Below are 20,126 nucleotides of genomic sequence, written 5' to 3'. Positions count from 1 at the left end.
ATCTGGCATGGAGGACTGATCTCAATATTAAACCTCTTTTGAGATGTAAAAATCTCAGTCAAACTTTAATTGTTGTGAGAACAGCTATCCCTTTAAGTAGTGTTATGTTACGGCAGGAAATGCTCGTTATGTTCATTGAAGCTATCACAACCCCTTAGACACACTACTCACCTCCTCTGAGCATACCTAGGTTCTGACAGCATCACTGCTGTGGTACAGCCAGCCACCCCTCTCTCATACTGCCTTTGGTGTTAGAGAAGCAACGTTGCCCTGCCACTGTTTGGATCCCCACGCACAGTCTGATTGAGTCCATAGAAACTGGTGTACTCTGAAGGAGTGTGGTTAGGTGAGTCAGAGTGAGCTTGGCGCTGTTAGTCTGTTAGCTGGACATAACATTTTTTAAGTCTGGTTTTCTGCGTTGAGCCCCATCCTGCCATTATTCCGCCATCTTTGCCTTCCGGTGTGCCTGTTTTTCTAATCCCTCACCAACCCTCCATTTTAGGATGTTGTTTCACTCTGAGTAGAGCGGAGCTTCACCCTCTCATTTCCTCCTCCTCCTCTCAGCTACATAAACAGGACAGGTATTTTTGGAAGCGGATGTCTGCAGGGGAACCATTGTTTTTTTTTTAACCCCTGAGTGTGTGTGTGTGTCACTTCCTGTCCCCCAGAATGCTACTTTCTGTCCAAGTCTTGTGGCAAAGAATGTTGCACCTTCGCCCTCGGGGATGACCCAGAACTTCACCCTGTTCCTAGACAACGTGGTACAGGTACAATATACAGTAGCCCCTGTTACATTCTATACTAAATGTGGTACAGCCAGATAGGAGTGAAGAGATTCAGGCTCTTAGAGGGAGATTTGCGGGAATGATAGTGAACCCCTCAGTGGTTGCTCTTTGGGAATGAGCTGAGACATCTGCAGTGACTGCAATGAAGAGGTTAGAATCAGAATGATGAATGGCTTTATCTCCTCACTTATTTGAAACACCTTTTAGCCGTCTGTTACCACCAGGTTCTCTGATATCTTATCTCTCAGTAGATATACAGGCATTCACAGACATATGGAGACATTCAACGAACACATAGCAATCTTTAGTACTATTTGCCCTATCTTTTCACTTTTAGACACTTTTTACCTTCAGACACTGATCTCAGATCAGTCTGTATAACCCGAATCCTAACCTCAATTTATTGGAGGAAAAAAGTGATGAGGGTCTGACTCTGTTAGCTTGTGACATTCCATCTCTGACTAGTTGCCAGGTCTGGCCAGTCATAACCATAACCCTGTGCCCTTTCACACACTCTCTGACTGGGTTTCTATGGCGACAGACAGTTAGTCACACACACACACACACACACACACACACACACACACACACACACACACACACACACACACACACACACACACACACACACACACACACACACACACACACACACACACACACACACACACACACACACACACACACACACACACACAGTTTATTGGCATAGATATAATCAACCTTTGATAGCTGTTATTATTTCTATTCAGTTGATCAATGTCATCAGCTTTGCTGTGAGTCAGATGTATATGTGTTGTAAAGTATAGAAAAGGAGGTCTCATACTACAGTGGGAAGACCAAACTAGCTTGACATGGCATTCCTTGCTATTATTTAGCTTGTTTAAACATGGCTCTATGCCTCAAATTGGCATATAGTCTATCTGGGGCAAAGAACGCAATGACTATTCAGAGAAGATCTTTATGAATCAGGGAAACATAGTCGAAAGCAGAAGGAAAATAAACAATGTAATGTGAAAGGGTAAATGTTTTACAGTTCAAAGCACCACAGTCATATACTTTTTTTAAATATATTCTTTTAGCCTTTATTTAGCAAGTCAGTTAAGAACAAATTCTTATTTACAATTACTGCCTACCCCGGCCAAACCCGGATGACGCTGGGCCAATTGTGCGCCGCCCTATGGGACTCCCAATCATGGCCAGATGTGATACATCCTGGATTCGAACCAGGCACTGTAGTGACGCCTCTTGCACTGAGATGCAGTGCCTTACACTGCTGTGCCACTCGGGAGCCCGAGTGACTTATTCTGGCCTATTATAACATGTTAAATCAATCCATATGTAACTGTTCATACATACCTTATGACTGACTACAAGCACTTAGAGTAGACTGACTGCACTTCTCTTCCTAACATGTACACTATTACACACAAAATGTGTGGTCGTATCTCCTGATGTTTTGGCTGAAATGTGAATTCATAGTGAACCCCTCTGCATCCCAGATGAGTTGCTGAGGTAGGGGACTTTACCGTCCAGATGTTGATGAATACGATGAATTATTAATGGATTCTAAATTCTGCCTGGCAGGGACAATTATCCTGGGCTATTTAGATGTTTTGCATTCCTCCGCTCCCAGGGTTGTCAATGGTTACCAACTATTCAGGAGGACAGAGTTCTCTCCCAGCCAGGTCCTTGTTATCGTTTGTCATATGACACTCTATTCCCTACATAGTGCATGTAACACTCATGAACCATTTAACATGAGCCCTGATCGACTGATAGGTATGTTAGCTCAACTAAACGAAACAGCCACCAGGCTGATAATGGAACTGGAGGAAGTGCACACTCTGAATAAAGAGACACTATTTGTAGCTCCAAAACAAACTATTGTGAATATATGGAGTTTTCTGGGGGCCAGGCGGTTGCTTTAGCTAACTTGTCGCTTTCTTGCCAATGTTCTCTTGCCAATGTTTGGCATGACATTTCCAAAGCAGCTGGCTGAAGCAGAAACCGATTGGCATCTAAGCTGCAGGACTAGCTAGGATGAGGAAAATAAAGACATAACAAGATGTGCAAACCCCAAAATGTGTCACCATAAACTCTGTTTCCCTGGGTGATGTCAGACTGTGCCTCCCCTCTGATTGGTTTCTAAATGAAATGTCATTGCTATGACGACATGGCTGTATTGTTTTGTTCTGTAGGGGGAGGAGCTAGAGTGTGACTTTGGGAACGAGCAGCGGTATGATTTCCGATGGTTGGAGGACAGCTCAGGGGTCAAGTGCAGTGGAGTGACGGTGAGTACAACCAATCATGTTCCAAGAGTAGCTGTCACGCAACACAATCTTTGTAAAGGGCCAATAAGAAATAAGCTATTTAGTGTATGGCCAATTGAAGCCATGCTTACTGGTAGTGTATGGTGAAATGGCCAATCAGCGGGCTTGTCTCTCTTACCATATAGCTAACCACTGTGGAGAGGAGTCAGGTGTTTCAGCTCAGTCTGCGTAGAAAGGGACACCTGGACAAATACATCGACAGCCCTAAACCCATGACAGGTATGAGCGCATGCACGCACACACACACATTTGTCTTACTATACTTGTGTGGACCAAAACATTTATTCCCATTCAAAATCTTATTTTCCCTAAACTTAACCCTGACACCAAACCCCTAACCCTGAACCTAACCCTATCTCCTAAACCTAACACTCATTCTAACCCTAAACATAATCCCTAAAATAGCCTCTTTCCTTGTGAGGACCCGAAATATCCTTGTTTTGCTATCTTTGCGAGGACTTCTGTTACCCACAAGGATAGTAAAACCACACACACACACACACACACACACACACACACACACACACGCCCAGATGCCAGCATATTCTCAAAGTTAACAGGCCATGTGTTTACCATGTGAGCCCTTAGAGCAGAAGAACAGCCCTGGCCCACAGCCAGAAATACGGCCTACTTTATTACAAGATTGATGCTTCATACCGTGCTCAGTCATCAAAACACACACACAAGCGCACGTGATTTCTCTATGGGAGGTGCTGGAACATGGACATGCTCATCTGTTTCTCTTTTCTTTCTGTTCATATGTCTGTCTGTTATTTCTATTATGCTGAAAATCTTTTTTATCCAAAGCATCTGACATAGGCTCAGTATAATATATTCATACGGTTACGTGATGGTTACGTGATGTTGCCTGTATGTTGCTAGCATGCTGTATTGTAATAATAAAGCTCTCTCCCTCTCCCTCTCCCTTTTTCTCTCTCAGTGGAGGTGTATAACTGTGGGGTGGGCAATGGGGACTGTTCCCAGTGTTGGGGACGTGAGAACCTGGGACATCTGTGTGGCTGGTGTGACAACAGCTGTAGACCCAGGAATGACTGCCAGTATATGAATAGCCAGTGTCCTGACCCCGAGATCACCAAGGTAGGAATGCACGCACGCACGCACACACACACACACACACACACACACACACACACACACACACACACACACACACACACACACACACACACACACACACACACACACACACACACACACACACACACACACACACACACACACACACACACACACACACACACACACACAATGTCCCATCCGCAAGATCCATAAGACTGAACCTATACTCTAGTGTACAGTGGTTCTTCCTTTAAAGTTGTGTCATACTGCAGCACACCTTGCAGGCTGCCGCAGAATTCTATGGTACTTTATTTAATTGTCAGCCATTGTTGCCATTAATGCTAGTTAGTGCTAGTTTGACCACCAGAGGGGATTTTTGAGAAGCATTTGACAGTTTTTAATATTGGCTGTACTTTTTTTGTGAGAACATAGTATATGGGATTGATTTTAAGAAATGTAGTTTAATTAATTGGATTAAGATTATGGTGTTTTTATTCCAAGAAAAACAAAAAACAAAACCCTGAGGGTGTCCATTAGGACAATATGGCGCTGTACAACGTGACCGGTAAGGAGTAGGCTGACCAAGAGCAAAATAATCCTAACATTTCCACACCCTAATTGTAGGCTAACCAATACCCAAACGGAGATTTTGTGAAAATAAAAATCGCATTGATTTATCGAGACCAGTCCCATGCTTGTCTCAGAGCATTATGAAACGGTGGTGAAATAGTTCACCACACGGAGTTAGGCTGTTGCTTCAAATCCTATTATAACAATTGGATGACTTTCTTATGGATCTTCCAGTAAGCAACAATTTGTTGCCTTCAATAGCCTACTTTATTCTGAAAAATGTATCCGTAACTCTGCCAAGCCTACAAACAAAGATGAACTGGTGAAGGCCATCAAGACGTTTTGGCTTGAGAAACTAAATTATGCAACATTCCAACAAATTCCAACAAATATTTCATCTCAGCAAGGTTTTACCCGTGGTCGTGGAGCTGGGGTTTACTGTACAGAAGTTGAAATAAACATCTGCATTTTGAAAGTTTTTTTTATTGTTATTTTATGAACGAAAGCATAAAGATGTTGATGAGCAGTTACTCTGTAAAACTTTAGAGTACTTAAGCATCAAATAAATTGCAAATTGGGAGGGATTTTCACACCAACAGTAGCCGGGCTATTAAACTAATCGTTGGATAACAGATCGGCTCTCGGAACTCATTAAGAGGCGGCTTCTATCTTCAATATGATTTAAATGCCACAATGTCACAAATAATTGAAAACACACAACATGAGCAGATTAACTTGGTAAAAAATGATATTTTGGAGAAGATTTCATTTCAAATGACCGAAAGTGAGCGATTGTAATCTGAATAAAGGGAAAAAGGCCGTTCTTGAACATGGGGCGAGACATTCTTACTAATTTGTAAATAAAGACAGTTTGTTCTATAGAATTATTTATTGCGGTTTTTAGAGGGAGAGAAACCAAAAGCCCACCATGTCAAGCAAAATTCACGCATTGTATTTATCCAAGTTCTCTCTTAACTCTAGAACCACTGACAGTTTTGTTGTTGTTGCCCGATGCAGGACTCTAGTGCCAGAGGAGAGACTCTCAGAAAACACTATAGAATTAATTGCCACAATTTAGACTACTGTAATGATTCCCTGATGGGAAATCAAATCATATTTGTCACATGTGCCTTACAGTGAAATGCTTACTTACACGCTCTAACCAACAGTGCAATTTCAAAAATTTTTTTTTAAGTATTAGGTGAACAATAGGTAAGTAAAGAAATAAAAACAACACTAAAAAGACAGTGAAAAATAACAGTAGCGAGGCTATATACAGTAGCGAGGCTATAACAGTTACAAGGCTATATACAGGCATGATAAACAGAGAGTAGCAGTAGCGTAAAAGAGGGGTTGGCGGGTGGTGGGTGGCGGGACACAATGCAGATAGCCCGGTTAGCCAATGTGCGGGGGCACTGGTTGGTCGGGCTAATTGAGGTAGTATGTGCATGAATGTATAGTTAAAGTGACTATGCATATATGATAAACAGAGAGTAGCAGCAGCGTAAAAGAGGGGTTTGGGGGAGCACACAATGCGTATAGTCCGGGTAGCCATTTGATTACCTATTCAGGAGTCTTATGGCTTGGGGGTAAAAAATGTTGAGAAGCCTTTTTGTCCTAGACTTGGCACTCCGGTACCGCTTGCCATGCGGTAGTAGAGAGAACAGTCTATGACTGGGGTGCCTGGGGTCTTTGACAATTTTTTTAGGGCCTTCCTCTGACATTGCCTGGTGTCGAGGTCCTGGATTCCAGGCAGCTTAGCCACAGTCATGTACTGGGCCGTACGCACTACCCTCTGTGTTGCCTTGCGGTCGGAGGCCGAGCAATTGCCGTACCAGGCAGTGATGCAACCGGTCAGGATGCTCTCGATGTTGCAGCTGTAGAACCTTTTGAGGATCTCACGACCCATGCCAAATCTTTTTAGTTTCCTGAGGGGGAATAAGCTTTGTCGTGCCCTCTTCACGACTGTCTTGGTGTGTTTGAACCATTCTAGTTTGTTGCTGATGTGGACACCAAGGAACTTGAAGCTCTCAACGTGCTCCATTACAGCCCCATTGATGAGAATGGGGGTGTGCTCGGTCATCCTTTTCCTGTAGTCCACAATCATCTCCTTAGGCTTGGTTATGTTGAGGGATAGGTTGTTATTCTGGCACCATCCGGCCAGGTCTCTGACCTCCTCCCTGTAGGCTGCCTCGTCGTTGTCGGTGATCAGGCCTATCACTGTTGTGTCGTCTGCAAACTCAGTGATGGTGTTGGAGTTGTGCCTGGCCATGCAGTTGTAAGTGAACAGGGCGTACAGGAGGGGACTGAGCACGCACCCCTGAGGGACTCCAGTGTTGAGGATCACCGTGGCAGATGTGTTGCTACCTACCCTCACCACCTGGAGGCGGCCCGTCAGGAAGTCCAGGATCCAGTTGCAGAGGGAGCTGTTTAGTCCCAGGATCCTTAGCTTAGTGATGAGCTTTGAGGGTACTATGGTGTTGAACGCTGAGCTGTAGTCAATGAATAGCATTCTCACGTAGGTGTTCCTTTTGTCCAAGTGGGAAAGGGCAGTGTGGAGTGCAATAGAGATGGCATCATCAGTGGATCTCTTTGGGCGGTATGCAAATTGGAGTGGGTTTAGGGTTTCTGGGATAATGGTGTTGATGTGAGCCATTACCAGCCTTTCAAAGCACTTCATGTCTACGGACGTGAGTGCTACGGGTCTGTAGTCATTTAGGCAGGTTGCTTCGTGTTCTTGGGCACAGGGACTATGGTGGTTTGCCCGAAACATGTTGGTAATACAGACTCAATCATGGACATGTTGAAAATGTCAGTGAAGACACCTGCCAGTTGGTCAGCACATGCCCGGAGCACACGTCCTGGTAATCCGTCTGGCCCCGCAGCAGTGTGAATGTTGACCTGTTTTGTAGATCTTACTCACGTCGGCTACAGAGAGCGTGATCACACAGTCGCCCGGAACAGCTGATGCTCTCATGCATGCCTCAGTGTTGCTTGCCTCGAAGCGAGCATAGAAGTGGTTTGGCTCCTCTGGTAGGCACATGTTACTGGGCAGCTCGCGGCTGTGCTTCCTTTGTAGTCTGTAATAGTTTGCAAGCCCTGCCGCATAAGACGAGCGTCAGAGCCGGAGTGGTACGATTCAATCTTAGCCCTGTGTTGACGCTTTGCCTGTTTGATGGTTCGTCGGAGGGCATAGCAGGATTTCTCATGAGCTTCCGGGTTAGAGTCCCGCACTTTAAAAACGGCAGCTCTACCCTTTAGCTCAGTGCGAATGTTGCCTGTAATCCATGTCTTCTGGTTGGGATATGTACGTACAGTCACTGTGGGGACGATGTCATCGATGCATTTATTGATAAAGCCAGTGACTGATGTGGTGTACTCCTCAATGCCATCGGAAGAAACCCAGAACATTTTCCAGTCTGTGATAGCAAAACAGTCCTGTAGTTTGATATTGGTGTCTGATAAATCTCAAATATCGCAGAGTGGAGTAATAGTCTATGGAATCAGTGATCATTTTATTACATTTTGACATAAGGAAGGTTTTAAATATGTATTTAAGTGTCACAAAACCGTTAGAATCAGAGGACTCAAAAAATACTGGGTTAAAATGTTTAGGGAGCAAGTGGGTAAAATTGACTAGACACCTGTGGATAATGTAGGGTAGACAGTGCCTGGGAAGCATTTAAGTGTAGATTCCTTGTGGTGAATGTGATGGCTCCCATTAGACGGGTCAAGGTAAAGCAGAGATCTAGCCCTTGGTTTAATCATGAGATTCTAGAATCTATCCATGCAATTTATCCATGCAAGGAATAAGGCCTTTAAGAAATGTAAGAACTCTCAAGAGCAGTCTGATTTTATTATTGGACTGAACATCAGGGGGGAGATGATATATGAAAAAGCAGAGTTTGCCAATGAATTCAACTCTTTTTTACTTCTGTTGCCAGCAAACTGGTTAGCAAGCTGCCCACCAGTTCTGGTTTGTATGGAAGCAACCAAGTCCATAAGTATTATGTAGAGTTAGGGGTTCAGCCAAACTATTTTTCTTTTGCAAAGGTAGCAGCAGCCAAAATAGTCAGAATAGTCAGTATGCTAGCAGAGCTTAAATGCTGAATAATCCAGCATTAAATCCTGGATAATATTCATGCAAGGTTTCTTATAGATTCTGCTGAGAAAATTGGCCCTTGTATTTCACATATCGTTAATCTGTCTCTTGAACAAGGCATCTTTCCCAGGGACATGAAACAGGCTAAAGTTATACCTCTGCATAAGAATGGGATAAAGTCTGACCTTGGGCATTATAGGCCTGTATCTATTCTCAGTATAACATCAAAGATCCTGGTGAGAGTTGTACTTGAGCAAATGTATTCATATGTCAACAAACAAAGTCTAATGTATGATTTTCAGTTGGGTTTTAGAAAAACATACTCCACTGATTCATGTCTACTTTACTTGACTGACTTCATCAGGAAAGAGATTGATGAGGGAAATCTCTGTGGAATGTACTGCTTGACCTACAAAAGGCCTTTGCTACAGTTAACCACTGTCTCCTAATCTCCTAAATGGAGGCACTGGGGTTAAGCAGTATCCATCTAGGCTGGGTAAAGTCCTATTTATCAGGTAGGGAGCAAGTAGTAGAGGTTAATGGTTCACGGTCTCAGGCAAAACTAATGAGTTGTGGTGTTCCGCAGGGGAGTGTGCTTGGGCCTCTACTGTTTTTACTGTATATTAACGATATGAAAGATGCTTGTTCTTGCCTTATTTTCCTTTATGCGGATGACTCTACACTTCTGGTGTCTCACAAAGTAAAACTATGTCGGGGAGCATACTTAGCACAGAGCTTACTGACATTAGCAAATGGCTTGGAGATAATAAGCTATTTCTGCACTTAAAACTGAGGCAATTATTTTTGGATCCAGACCGATTTTTGACCTAAATTGAGTAGGTCAAATCAAATCAGAGTGGAGTTAGGTTAGGTAGGTCCTCTGAAATCAGAGTGGTGTTAGGTGAGGTGCTGACTACTAAAACCTCTGTTAGCTACCTGGGATGTATTATTGATGGAAGCTTGGGAGGTGTGCGCATGGCAAATAAAGTGCTAGGGAAGGTTAATGCCAGGACTAAGTTTTTGGCTAGAAAGTACAAGCTGTTTGGTAAGGACTCCATAAAAGTGCTAAGCCACTGCCCTAATTCAATGCCATTTTGACTACGCTAGTACTTCCTGGTTTGGGGGCTTATCTAAGTTTATAGGCAGGAGCTGCTTTCAGAAACTGGCTGCCTGTTGAGGCTAGGGTGTCCCAGATTAGTCTAGGTTTGGTTTACAGGAGTATTTATGGTTCTGCGCCCAGATATCTAACTGATCACTTTCCCTGTGTAAGGGATTCACACAATCACAGCACCAGATTAGGTGTTGCAAATGTGTGTTTATACAGGTTCAGGAGTAGTGCTGGGTAGAGGTCGACCGATTATGATTTTTCAACACTGATACCAAATATTGGAGGACCAAAAAAAGCCGATACCTATTAAAACGGCCGATATATATATATACATTTGTAATAATGACAATTACAACAATACTGAATGAACAATGAACACTTGTATTTTAACTTAATATAATACACATAAAATCTATTTAGTCTCAAATAAATAATGAAACATGCTCAATTTGGTTTAAATAATACAAAAACACAGTGTTGGAGAAGAAAGTAAAAGTGCAATATGTGCCATGTAAGAAAACTAACATTTAAGTTCCTTGCTCAGAACATGTGAAAGCTGGTGGTTCAATATTCACAGTTCTTCAATATTTTACATTTACATTTAAGTCATTTAGCAGACGCTCTTATCCAGAGCGACTTACAAGTACATACATCCATACTTTTTTTTGTACTGGCCCCCCGTGGGAATCGAACCCACAACCCTGGCGTTGCAAGTGCCATGCTCTACCAACTGAGCCACACGAGACTACGGGGAAATATTCACAGTTAAGAAGTTTTAGGTTGTAGTTATTATAGGGATTATGACGAGTCAACTATTTCTCTCTATACCATCTGTATTTCATATACCTTTGACTGTTGGATGTTCTAATAGGCACTTTAGTATTGCCAGCCTAATCTCAGGAGATGATAGGCTTGTAAGTCATAAACAGCGCTGTGCTTCAAGCATTGCTAAGAGCTGCTGGCAAACGCTGTAAAGTTTGAATGAATGCTTACGAGCCTGCTGCTGCCTACCACCACTCAGTCAGACTGCTCTATCAAATATCAAATCATAGACTTCATTATAATATAATAAACACAGAAATACGAGCCTTTGATCATTAATATGGTAAAATCCGGAAACTATCATTTCCAAAAAAATAAGTTTATTCTTTCAGTGAAATACGGAACCGTTCCGTATTTTATCGAATGGGTGGCAACCCTAAGTCTAAATATTGCTGTTACATTGCACAACCTTCAATGTTATGTCATAATTATGTAAAATTCGGTCAAATTAGCTCGCAACGAGCCAGATGGCCCAACTGTTGCATATACCCTGACTCTGCTTTGAATGAACGCAAGAGAAGTGACACCATTTCCCTAGTTAATATTGGCTGCTAACATGAATTGCTTTTAACTAAATATGCAGGTTTCAAAAAATATCCGTCTGTGTATTGATTTTTTTTTTTTTTGAATTTACCCCCTTTTCTCCCCAATTTTCATGGTATCCAATTGCTAGTAATTACTATCTTGTCTCATCGCTACAACTCCCATACGGGCTCGGGAGAGACAAAGGTCGCAAGCCTCCGAAACACAACCCAACCAAGCTGCACTGCTTCTTAACACAGCGCGCCTCCAACCCGGAAGCCAGCCACACTAATGTGTCGGTGGGAACACCGTGTACCTGGCTCCCTTGGCTAGCGCGCACTGCGCCCGGCCCGCCACAGGAGTCACTGCTGCGCGATGAGACAAGGATATCCCTACCGGCCAAACCGGTATGTTTGTGCGTCGCCCCACCGACCTCCCGGTCGCAGCCGGCTGCAACAGAGCCTGGTCGCGAACCCAGAGTCTCTGGTGGCGCAGCTAGCGCTGCGATGCAGTGCCCTAGACCACTGCGCCGCCCGGGTAGCCCCCATGTATTGATTTTAAGAAAGGCATTGATGTTTATGGTTAGGTACATTCGTGCAACGATTGTGCTTTTTTCGCGAATGGGCTTTTGTTAAATCATCACCCGTTTGGCGAAGTAGGCTGTGATTCGATGATAAATTAACAGGCACCGCATTGATTAAATGCAACGCAGGACAAGCTAGTTAATCTAGTAATTTCATCAACCAGGTGTAGTTAACTAATGATTATGTGAAGATTGATTGTTTTTTATAAGATAAGTTTTATGCTAGCTAGCAACTCACCTTGTCTCCTTGCTGCACTTGCGTAACAGGTGGTCAGCCTGCCACGCAGTTTCCTCTTGGAATGCAATGTAATCGGCCAAAATCGGCATCTAAAAATGCCTATTACCGATTGTTATGAAAACTTGCAATCGGCCATGCCAATTAATCAGTTGACCTCTAATGCTGGGAAAGGTACTTTCTTGTATACTGGAGCCTCAGAATGGAATGAGTTGCCTCTACCCAGAAACGTTTGATGTCTTCTGTGCCCATATGAATAACCTTTATGATGTAACTGCAATGATGAGATAGATGTTCTTCTTCTTTGTTTTATGTTTTATTATTTCCTGCCATACGGTGTTTAACTTCATTCGATCTTGCCTAGCCATCTTATCTCAAGAGGACCACAATGGAAATAAGTCCCAGACTTTATTGTGTGTTATCCTCTATGATTTTACCTATGTGCATCTGGCTTTTTCAAGTTTTATGTGTACTTGTTTTATAAAATGGTCGAATTAATAAACTAAACTAAACTACCGATAGATCAGCGTTCTAACTCCCCCTTGTGAAAGTATGGTGCAATGACAGAATGCCACCATCTACCACAAACGGCCATGGAAGAACCACTGTACACACAATTCTCCATCCGCTCATTATTGACTTAGGCTCACATTTAGAATAGGAAGTGGTTTTGTGTCACTTGACCTGTCACATGGTGTGGGGCGGGTGGGCACTGTGCCCTGCAGGTGCTTCTACACCTGCATTGCTTGCTGTTTGAGGTTTTAGGCTGGATTTCTGTACAGCACTTTGAGATATCAGCTGATGTAAGAAGGGCTATATAAATAAATGGGGTTTGTCTCGTGATGAGGGTTTATTTTGGAAGGGGAAGTCTTTTTACAGAGCCTCATTAAACCAAGTCAATCTGAAGCAACACACTATATACTGTACTACTCACTGACTGGCTGACTCCACAGTACAGTCACACCACTTAGACACTGGCCCTTATGGAGGAACAACACAATTGATCTGGAGGGATGACAGAGGGCATGGGAACACTGAGAGAGAGAGAGAGAGAGAGAGAGAGAGAGAGAGAGAGAGAGAGAGAGAGAGAGAGAGAGAGAGAGAGGAGAGAGAGAGAGAGGAGAGAGAGAGAGAGAGGAGAGAGAGAGAGAGAGAGAGAGAGAGAGAGAGGAGAAGAGAGAAGAGAGAGAGAGGAGAGAGAGGAGAGAGAGAGAGAGAGAGAGAGAGAGGAGAGAGGAGAGAGAGAGAGGAGAGGAGAGAGAGAGAGGAGAGAGGAGAGGAGAGAGAGAGAGAGGAGAGAGAGAGAGAGAGAGAGAGAGAGAGAGAGAGAGAGAATTACACGATGTGACCACACTTCAACCACATGGGTCAAGTGTATTTGGTTGCAGATCTCACTGTGGTCTCCTCTTTGTGGTCATTAAACTTCATTATTGGGAACACATGGTTTCAACAGTTGGTTTGGATTCATCTGGGTGACCGTGCTCTTTTGTACCGATACTTTGAACCTCTGTGGTTATGCCGCTGTGTTTAGAGCTGCGTTAAAACCCACTTTGAACGCTCCTGAATGCTGCCTTTATCTGTCGCTGCAGTTGCAGACGGGAAGTACGGTTCGCATGAGGCCCAGTCGGCCTAAACACTTCCTGTAGATTAAACCTGCCTTGCCTGGCCCAGCAGGGAAACAAAGGAGTCTGACTGACACACGCACACACACACACACTCACACTACCATTCAAACAATCGATAATATCTTACACACATGAATACACCTTTACTCAAACAACAGCAAGGATTTAGAGGCACAACTCACAGACTAGTAGCTGTTACCACTGTCAGCACACGCAGTGTCCCTGCTTGACTCTCTGTATCAGCCATTGTGTCATGACTCATGGACTGTTGAGTGTCCATCTGTGTGTGTATCCCACTGAGATGACTGGGGTTAGATGTGTTGAAATCCTCAATGCGTGGGCAGCTCAAAGACACAAACACACATGCTCATAAACGCACACACACACACTGGAATAGCTGCCTCAGGAGAGAGGTGATTGTAAGGCAGGAAACTAGGGCTGTGGTTGTGGGAGTGTGATGCAATGCCTTGGCAGCCATGTTTTCCCAGACAGAGAATCACCAGGAGTTAGTTAGAGTAACAGTCAGTCAGAGTTCTCAGCTTTTACGGGGGAGTATCTGTTCTCCCACAGTATCACCCGTGGTTTACTGTTACCCCGTATGCTACAGTGACTGTGTATAAAGGTTGTATGGGCTGTTGCTCTAAGGTTTTCCTTACTAGGCCACATTTCTTCTTAGTCAGCTTTCAAATGGTTGGGAAATCAGTAATTGTAGCATATTCTTTGAGTAGAAGTCTAATCAAATGACAAATAATCATCCCAAATGTGTTCGATGGGGTTGAAGTCAGGGCTCAGTGCAGGCCAGTTTCTGTATGGACCTTGCTTTGTGCAAAGGGGCATTGTCATGCTAAAACAGGAATGGGCCGTCCCCAAACTGTTGCCACAAAGTTGGAAGCACAGAATGTCATTGTATGTTGTAGCATTAAGCATTAATTCCTCGTCTGGTCTCTTTTCTGCACCAGGGTCCAACCTTACCAATTCACAAAAGTATTGTGCAAGTACCAGGTTTTGAACACTAGATGCCGCTGTTCTTGCTATACTTTTTTTTTTGTTGCCATTTTGCTGGTTTCTTGCGTCTATTAACTTGTTATGGCTGCAATCCCGTTAACGGGATAAGTGTCATCAACAACCGCTGAATAGCATAGCGCTAGATTCAATAATAAAGCGGAGTCAATCACCACCTTCCGGAGACACCTGAAACCCAACCTCTTTAAGGAATACCTAGGATAGGATAAAGTAATCCTTCTAACCCCCCCCCCCCTTAAAAGATTTAGATGCACTATTGTAAAGTGGCTGTTCCACTGGATATCATAAGGTGAATGCACCAATTTGTAAGTCGCTCTGGATAAGAGCGTCTGCTAAATGACTTAAATGTAAATGTAAATAATATTACAAAAAATATTTATATTCATGAAATCACAAGTGCAATATAGGAAAACACAGCTTAGCCTTTTGTTAATCCACCTGTAGTGTCAGATTTTGAAATTATGCTTTACAGCGAAAGCAATCCAAGCGTTTGTGTAAGTTTATCGATCGCTCGACAAAACATTAAGTACACTTAGCATCAAGTAGCTCGGTCACGAAAATCAGAAAAGCAATCAAATTAATCGTTTACCTTTGATGATCTTCGTATGTTTTCACTCACGAGACTCCCAGTTAGACAACAAATGTTCCTTTTGTTCCATAAAGATTATTTTTATATCCAAAATACCTCAGGAAAGAGCGGTCACGACAACGCAGACAAATTCCAAATAGTTTCCATAATGTCCACAGAAACATGTCAAACGTCTTTTATAATCAATCCTCAGGTTGTTTTTAAAATATATAATCGATAATATATCAACCGCAAATGTCTTTCACAGTAGGAAAGGGAAAAACAATGGCTGTCCAAACTCAGTTGCGCGAGCAAAGTTCATGTGACCACTTGACGAGATGTTATCGTTCTGGTTCATTTTTCAAAATAAAAGCCTGAAACTATGTCTGAAGACTGTTGACACATTGAGGAAGCGATAGGAAAATAAATCTGGTTCATATCCCTTTAAATCCAGCAAAGGGAGGCTATGGAACATGGAGTTTTCAAAATAGAAGCCACTTCCTGTTTGGATTTTCCTCAGGGTTTCGCCTGCAATATCAGTTCTGTGTTACTCACAGACAATATTTTGAAGGTTTTGGAAACTTTAGAGTGTTTTCTATCCAATACTAATAATAATATGCATATATTAGCAACTGAGACTGAGGAGCTGGCCGTTTACAATGGGCACCTTTTCATCCAAGCTACTCAATACTGCCCCTGCAGCCATAAGAAGTGAAATATATCACAACATGTCGTTTGCAGCTTTGGGTTCTAAACCGCTAGATCTGTCTCATTGGTTAAATAGTGTGGTCATCCTCCATTTAAGCCAGTCCTCCATGAAAGCAATTCAGTTTGTCCTCCTTTTATGTTTAACCTGTGTCCACTAAATGGACTGTTTGTGTGGGGTTTATGTCCTTCGAAGAGATCTGGATTAGTTACTGTTAAACCATTCATGGTGAACAAGCAAACTCTTAGGCTACAGCAGTTCTAATGGTTTCAATGTTATGGTCTTCAATAGTAAAAGTCTAAAACGCACACTGTTAATTTATTGAATATTATCCGAATAGCTTAATTTATAGCTTAATAGCTTAATTTCTCCAGGGATCAAATTATATTTCAACAAAAGAATGTTTCAGGAATGCTAATCGTAACTACAGAAACAATTGCAGAGCAATCAGAGATGGTGGGTATCAAAATTCTCTTTCTTGTGCTTTTTGAGGTCGTTCGACCCTAATGTGTTCTATGTGTCCGTGACGCTGCAGGTAACAAAGGCAGTTGTTGTCATTCCAGAGCCCGCGTTCTCCTTCCGTGGCATGCCAAGCCCCATTGTTTCAAATTAGTTTGATTGGAGTTTATTCAGTGTCCCAAAACAGGAACTGACAGGCATAGTTTATTCATGATATGAAGAGAGAGATACAGTGGGAGAGGGAGGGAGAGTACAGAAGTAAGGTTTCTTTCCCTTTCCTGTGTTTGTCTTCACATCCTCCTTCATCAGTGACGGGGAGTTAAGATTGACTGCAACAGTGTATACGGTCTCATACAGTGGGTCTGAACTAATAATGTCAGATGACGTCTGCAGTATGGTCTGAACACCTGACCCTGATATAATCTGGAGGCACGATCCTTTGAGGATCTTTATCCAAATGATTTAGTATGTTCAGAAGATCATACAATCCATAATTTCCTGTCAAGGTTACTTATAGCATTATAGAGATCTTCAGAGATCCTTTATTGTTGAAGGTGTTTTGGATCAGGAAGTTTCCTGATGTTATTCTACTGTACTGTCCTCCGCTCAGCTTGAGACTCATTCACAGAGGAGTGAGAGGTGCGAATGAGCAACATGGCAGCTAACGCTATCACTAACCCCAGACATGCTAACACCAGAGAGTGAGATGCTCAGCGATACATAGTGTTAATTGCTGTACTTACCAAGTTGTGTGTGTGTGTGTGTGTGTGTGTGTGTGTGTGTGTGTGTGTGTGTGTGTGTGTGTGTGTGTGTGTGTGTGTGTGTGTGTGTGTGTGTGTGTGTGTGTGTGTGTGTGTGTGTGTGTGTGTGTGTGTGTGTACGTGTGTGCGTGCATGTTTGTCACTATTTAATCTGAAATCTTAAAACTGTAACTCATTTTGGGATGAGCTACTTGAAGCCCAAAAGCTTTGTATTACCAAACACTTACTGTACATCACACTCTTGGTCTTATACAGATTTAGGTTCTTGGTAGATTTCTAACTGTTTGCTTTTATATGGTAATATACTGTAAGTATGTGTAACTTACACACTGTCCTCATTTCTCACTTTACCTCGGAAGCACAGTGTTTGTGTGTCTCAGCTGTCAATCACATGTCCACGTGAATTCCTTTCTTAAGGTAGACCCTCTGTCTCCCCTCTCACCCACACCAAATGGGGGATAGAGCTGCAGCAAGGTGGAGCCAGACTAATAACACACGGTGTGGTCACAGCAACCTTGGGACACCAAGGCAAAGGGTCACTCTACGAAGCAAGATGCCAAGGTGACAGGGACCTTTGGACCTGCTGGATAGACGTTCCCTTAAACACAGATCTAGGACCAACTTTCCTACCCCCAATTCCCTAAACTAGAATGACCTCAGATCAGCCTCTAAGAGCAACTTCATCCTTCATCATTGTTTCCACTCTAGACCACACTAAGCTAGCTATGCTACACTATTAGTTGATGGTAGATTGCTTTTGCCTGGGAGCCAGAGATGGCTATCTCTGTTGTTGTTTTTCCTTGGTGATGGAAGTGGTAAATACTCTTGCCGTCCTCTCCATGGCTCCTGAGAGGAGCACTGGGAGAACAAAGGCCAGGGTTGAAATGATCTGTGAAAGAGAGCATGCTTCTGAGCGTCACAGGAGTAAATGGGACGGAGGTATGTAGGGAAAATAGGCTACTGGAGGATTAGGAGTAGAGGCTGGCTCCATCGCTGAAGATTGCTGTCTCTCTCACCTTCACACACTACCCTATCACCTCTCCCCCATATTCACTCTAACTCTCTTAGCTCAATATCTGCCCCACTCCTTTCCATCTACCTCTCCGTCTTTCCTCCTTATAGCTCTCTCTCAGTCTCACTTGAGTCCTGGAAGAACTATTCAGGTTGCACTCAACTAGCACAGATACAGGGCTGTAGCTCAGAGAGGTACAGACTGACGAGCCCTCTATATGAAACCTGATCCCAAGCTGAGTGGAGGGACTGTCTGTCTCAATTATATCTGAATCTTGAGCTGAAGAGCAATCCCAACAAGCACATCATGTTCTGAGAACCATATGTTTCTTAGAGCTTGGTGAGAGTGTAGTTGTCCTGTGATTATTTTGCATACAACTTTGCCACAACTTTCTGGGAATGGTGCAGGATAGTTTTGTGGCTTTGGAATATACTCAGCACATTTAAGGAACTTGACAAAAAATGGTATTTTCTTGGTATTTTCATTACTTTAACAGAACGTTTCCTAAAAGTTCAAACCTGGTTATAATAATGTTGGTAATGTCCTAGGAACGTTCTCCAACTGGTTGACATTGGGAATGCTCGTTAAGAAACAATGTTCTTCTGTGGGAATTTCAGTACTTCAGCATAACGTTTCATACAGGTTTCCTCATGGTTCTAATTAAAGTAATGTTCTCAAATTGTTCCGAAAACTTTCCATAAAAACAAAAAGAAAACTTACGAAACGTTAAAAAAAAACTAATTAACATATACCTTCCATTCTCAGCATCAACAAAACTCTCTCTATCCTCTATCTTGTTAAGTGTGTTCAGGTGTGTTGGCCACACCCACTGATCTTAATGAGTGCTTGTGGCCTTTGAAATGGGGTCTGTTTGAATAGACTAAAATGAACAGCTTTGTGTGCGTAAAACAACATTGGTATGCTAGCTCCATCCTGGTGGTGTGGTGGACTAATTCCATTAATGGAAAACCTAAGGTCATAGGTATCAAATCCCACTGATGTGTCACATATGTATCAAATCTCACTGATTTGTCACAATAAAAAATACATTTGTTCATTTGGATATTACTTAAGGAAATTAATTTAATGTGTTCTATCTGTGATTAGATTTGTAAAAAGTTAATCCAAAATAAATTGTGGTGTTATTAAAGTCCAGCTCCTCAGAGTAGAAACGGGAGGACCATCCTCCTCAGTGAATTTCATAAAAATACAAATGGATTAAAACACACTGTTTTGCAATGAAGCTATACAATAGCCTCAGCAGCACTCTGTAGGGTAGCACCATGGTGTAGCTGGAGGACAGCTAGCTTCTGTCCTCCTCTGGGTACATTGACTTCAATACAAAACCTAGGAGGCTCATGGTTCTCAACACCTTCCATAGACTTACACAGTAATTATGACAACTTCTGGAGGACTTCCTTCAACCTATCAGAGCTCTTGCAGCATGAGCTGACATGTTATCCACCCAATCAAAGGATCAGATAATTAATCTAGTACTGAAAGCATAAGCTACAGCTAGCTAGCACTGCAGTGCTTACAATGTGCTGAGTAGTGGACTCAAAGAGAGAGAAAGACAATAGTTGAACAGTTTGAAGAAGAAAAAAATCTTCCAAAATGAAGGAGAATTGAGAGTGGGAGGTTGAGAGGGAGAGAGAAATCTGGTTGTATTTTTTTCACTTTCACTTGTGAATGCAGCTAGCTAGTTTAGCCTACTCAAACACCCGTCTCAAACAGAGAGGGATGCTATGTTAGCTAGCTGGCTATGGCCATCCAACACTGGAACTCTTCCAAGTCAAGGTAAGCTTTTGGTTGTATTCATTTATTGCCACCGA

General features: G+C 42.8%; 1 protein-coding gene across 1 annotated transcript in view; it reads left to right on the top strand.

Annotated features, from left to right (window-relative positions):
- LOC129830426 (plexin-D1-like) overlaps positions 1–20,126 on the top strand; it is a 96,761-nt gene that overhangs the window by 38,224 nt on the left and 38,411 nt on the right. Inside the window, exons 9-12 of the mRNA XM_055893004.1 lie at positions 669–767; positions 2,987–3,079; positions 3,244–3,337; positions 4,059–4,216. Of these exons, the coding sequence (XP_055748979.1) occupies positions 669–767; positions 2,987–3,079; positions 3,244–3,337; positions 4,059–4,216 (444 nt within the window). The remainder of the gene's footprint in view (positions 1–668; positions 768–2,986; positions 3,080–3,243; positions 3,338–4,058; positions 4,217–20,126) is intronic.

This window comes from Salvelinus fontinalis, chromosome 31 (assembly GCF_029448725.1).
Source record: "Salvelinus fontinalis isolate EN_2023a chromosome 31, ASM2944872v1, whole genome shotgun sequence".
Lineage (NCBI taxonomy): Eukaryota > Metazoa > Chordata > Actinopteri > Salmoniformes > Salmonidae > Salvelinus > Salvelinus fontinalis.
This window is presented reverse-complemented; position numbering and strand designations above follow the sequence as displayed.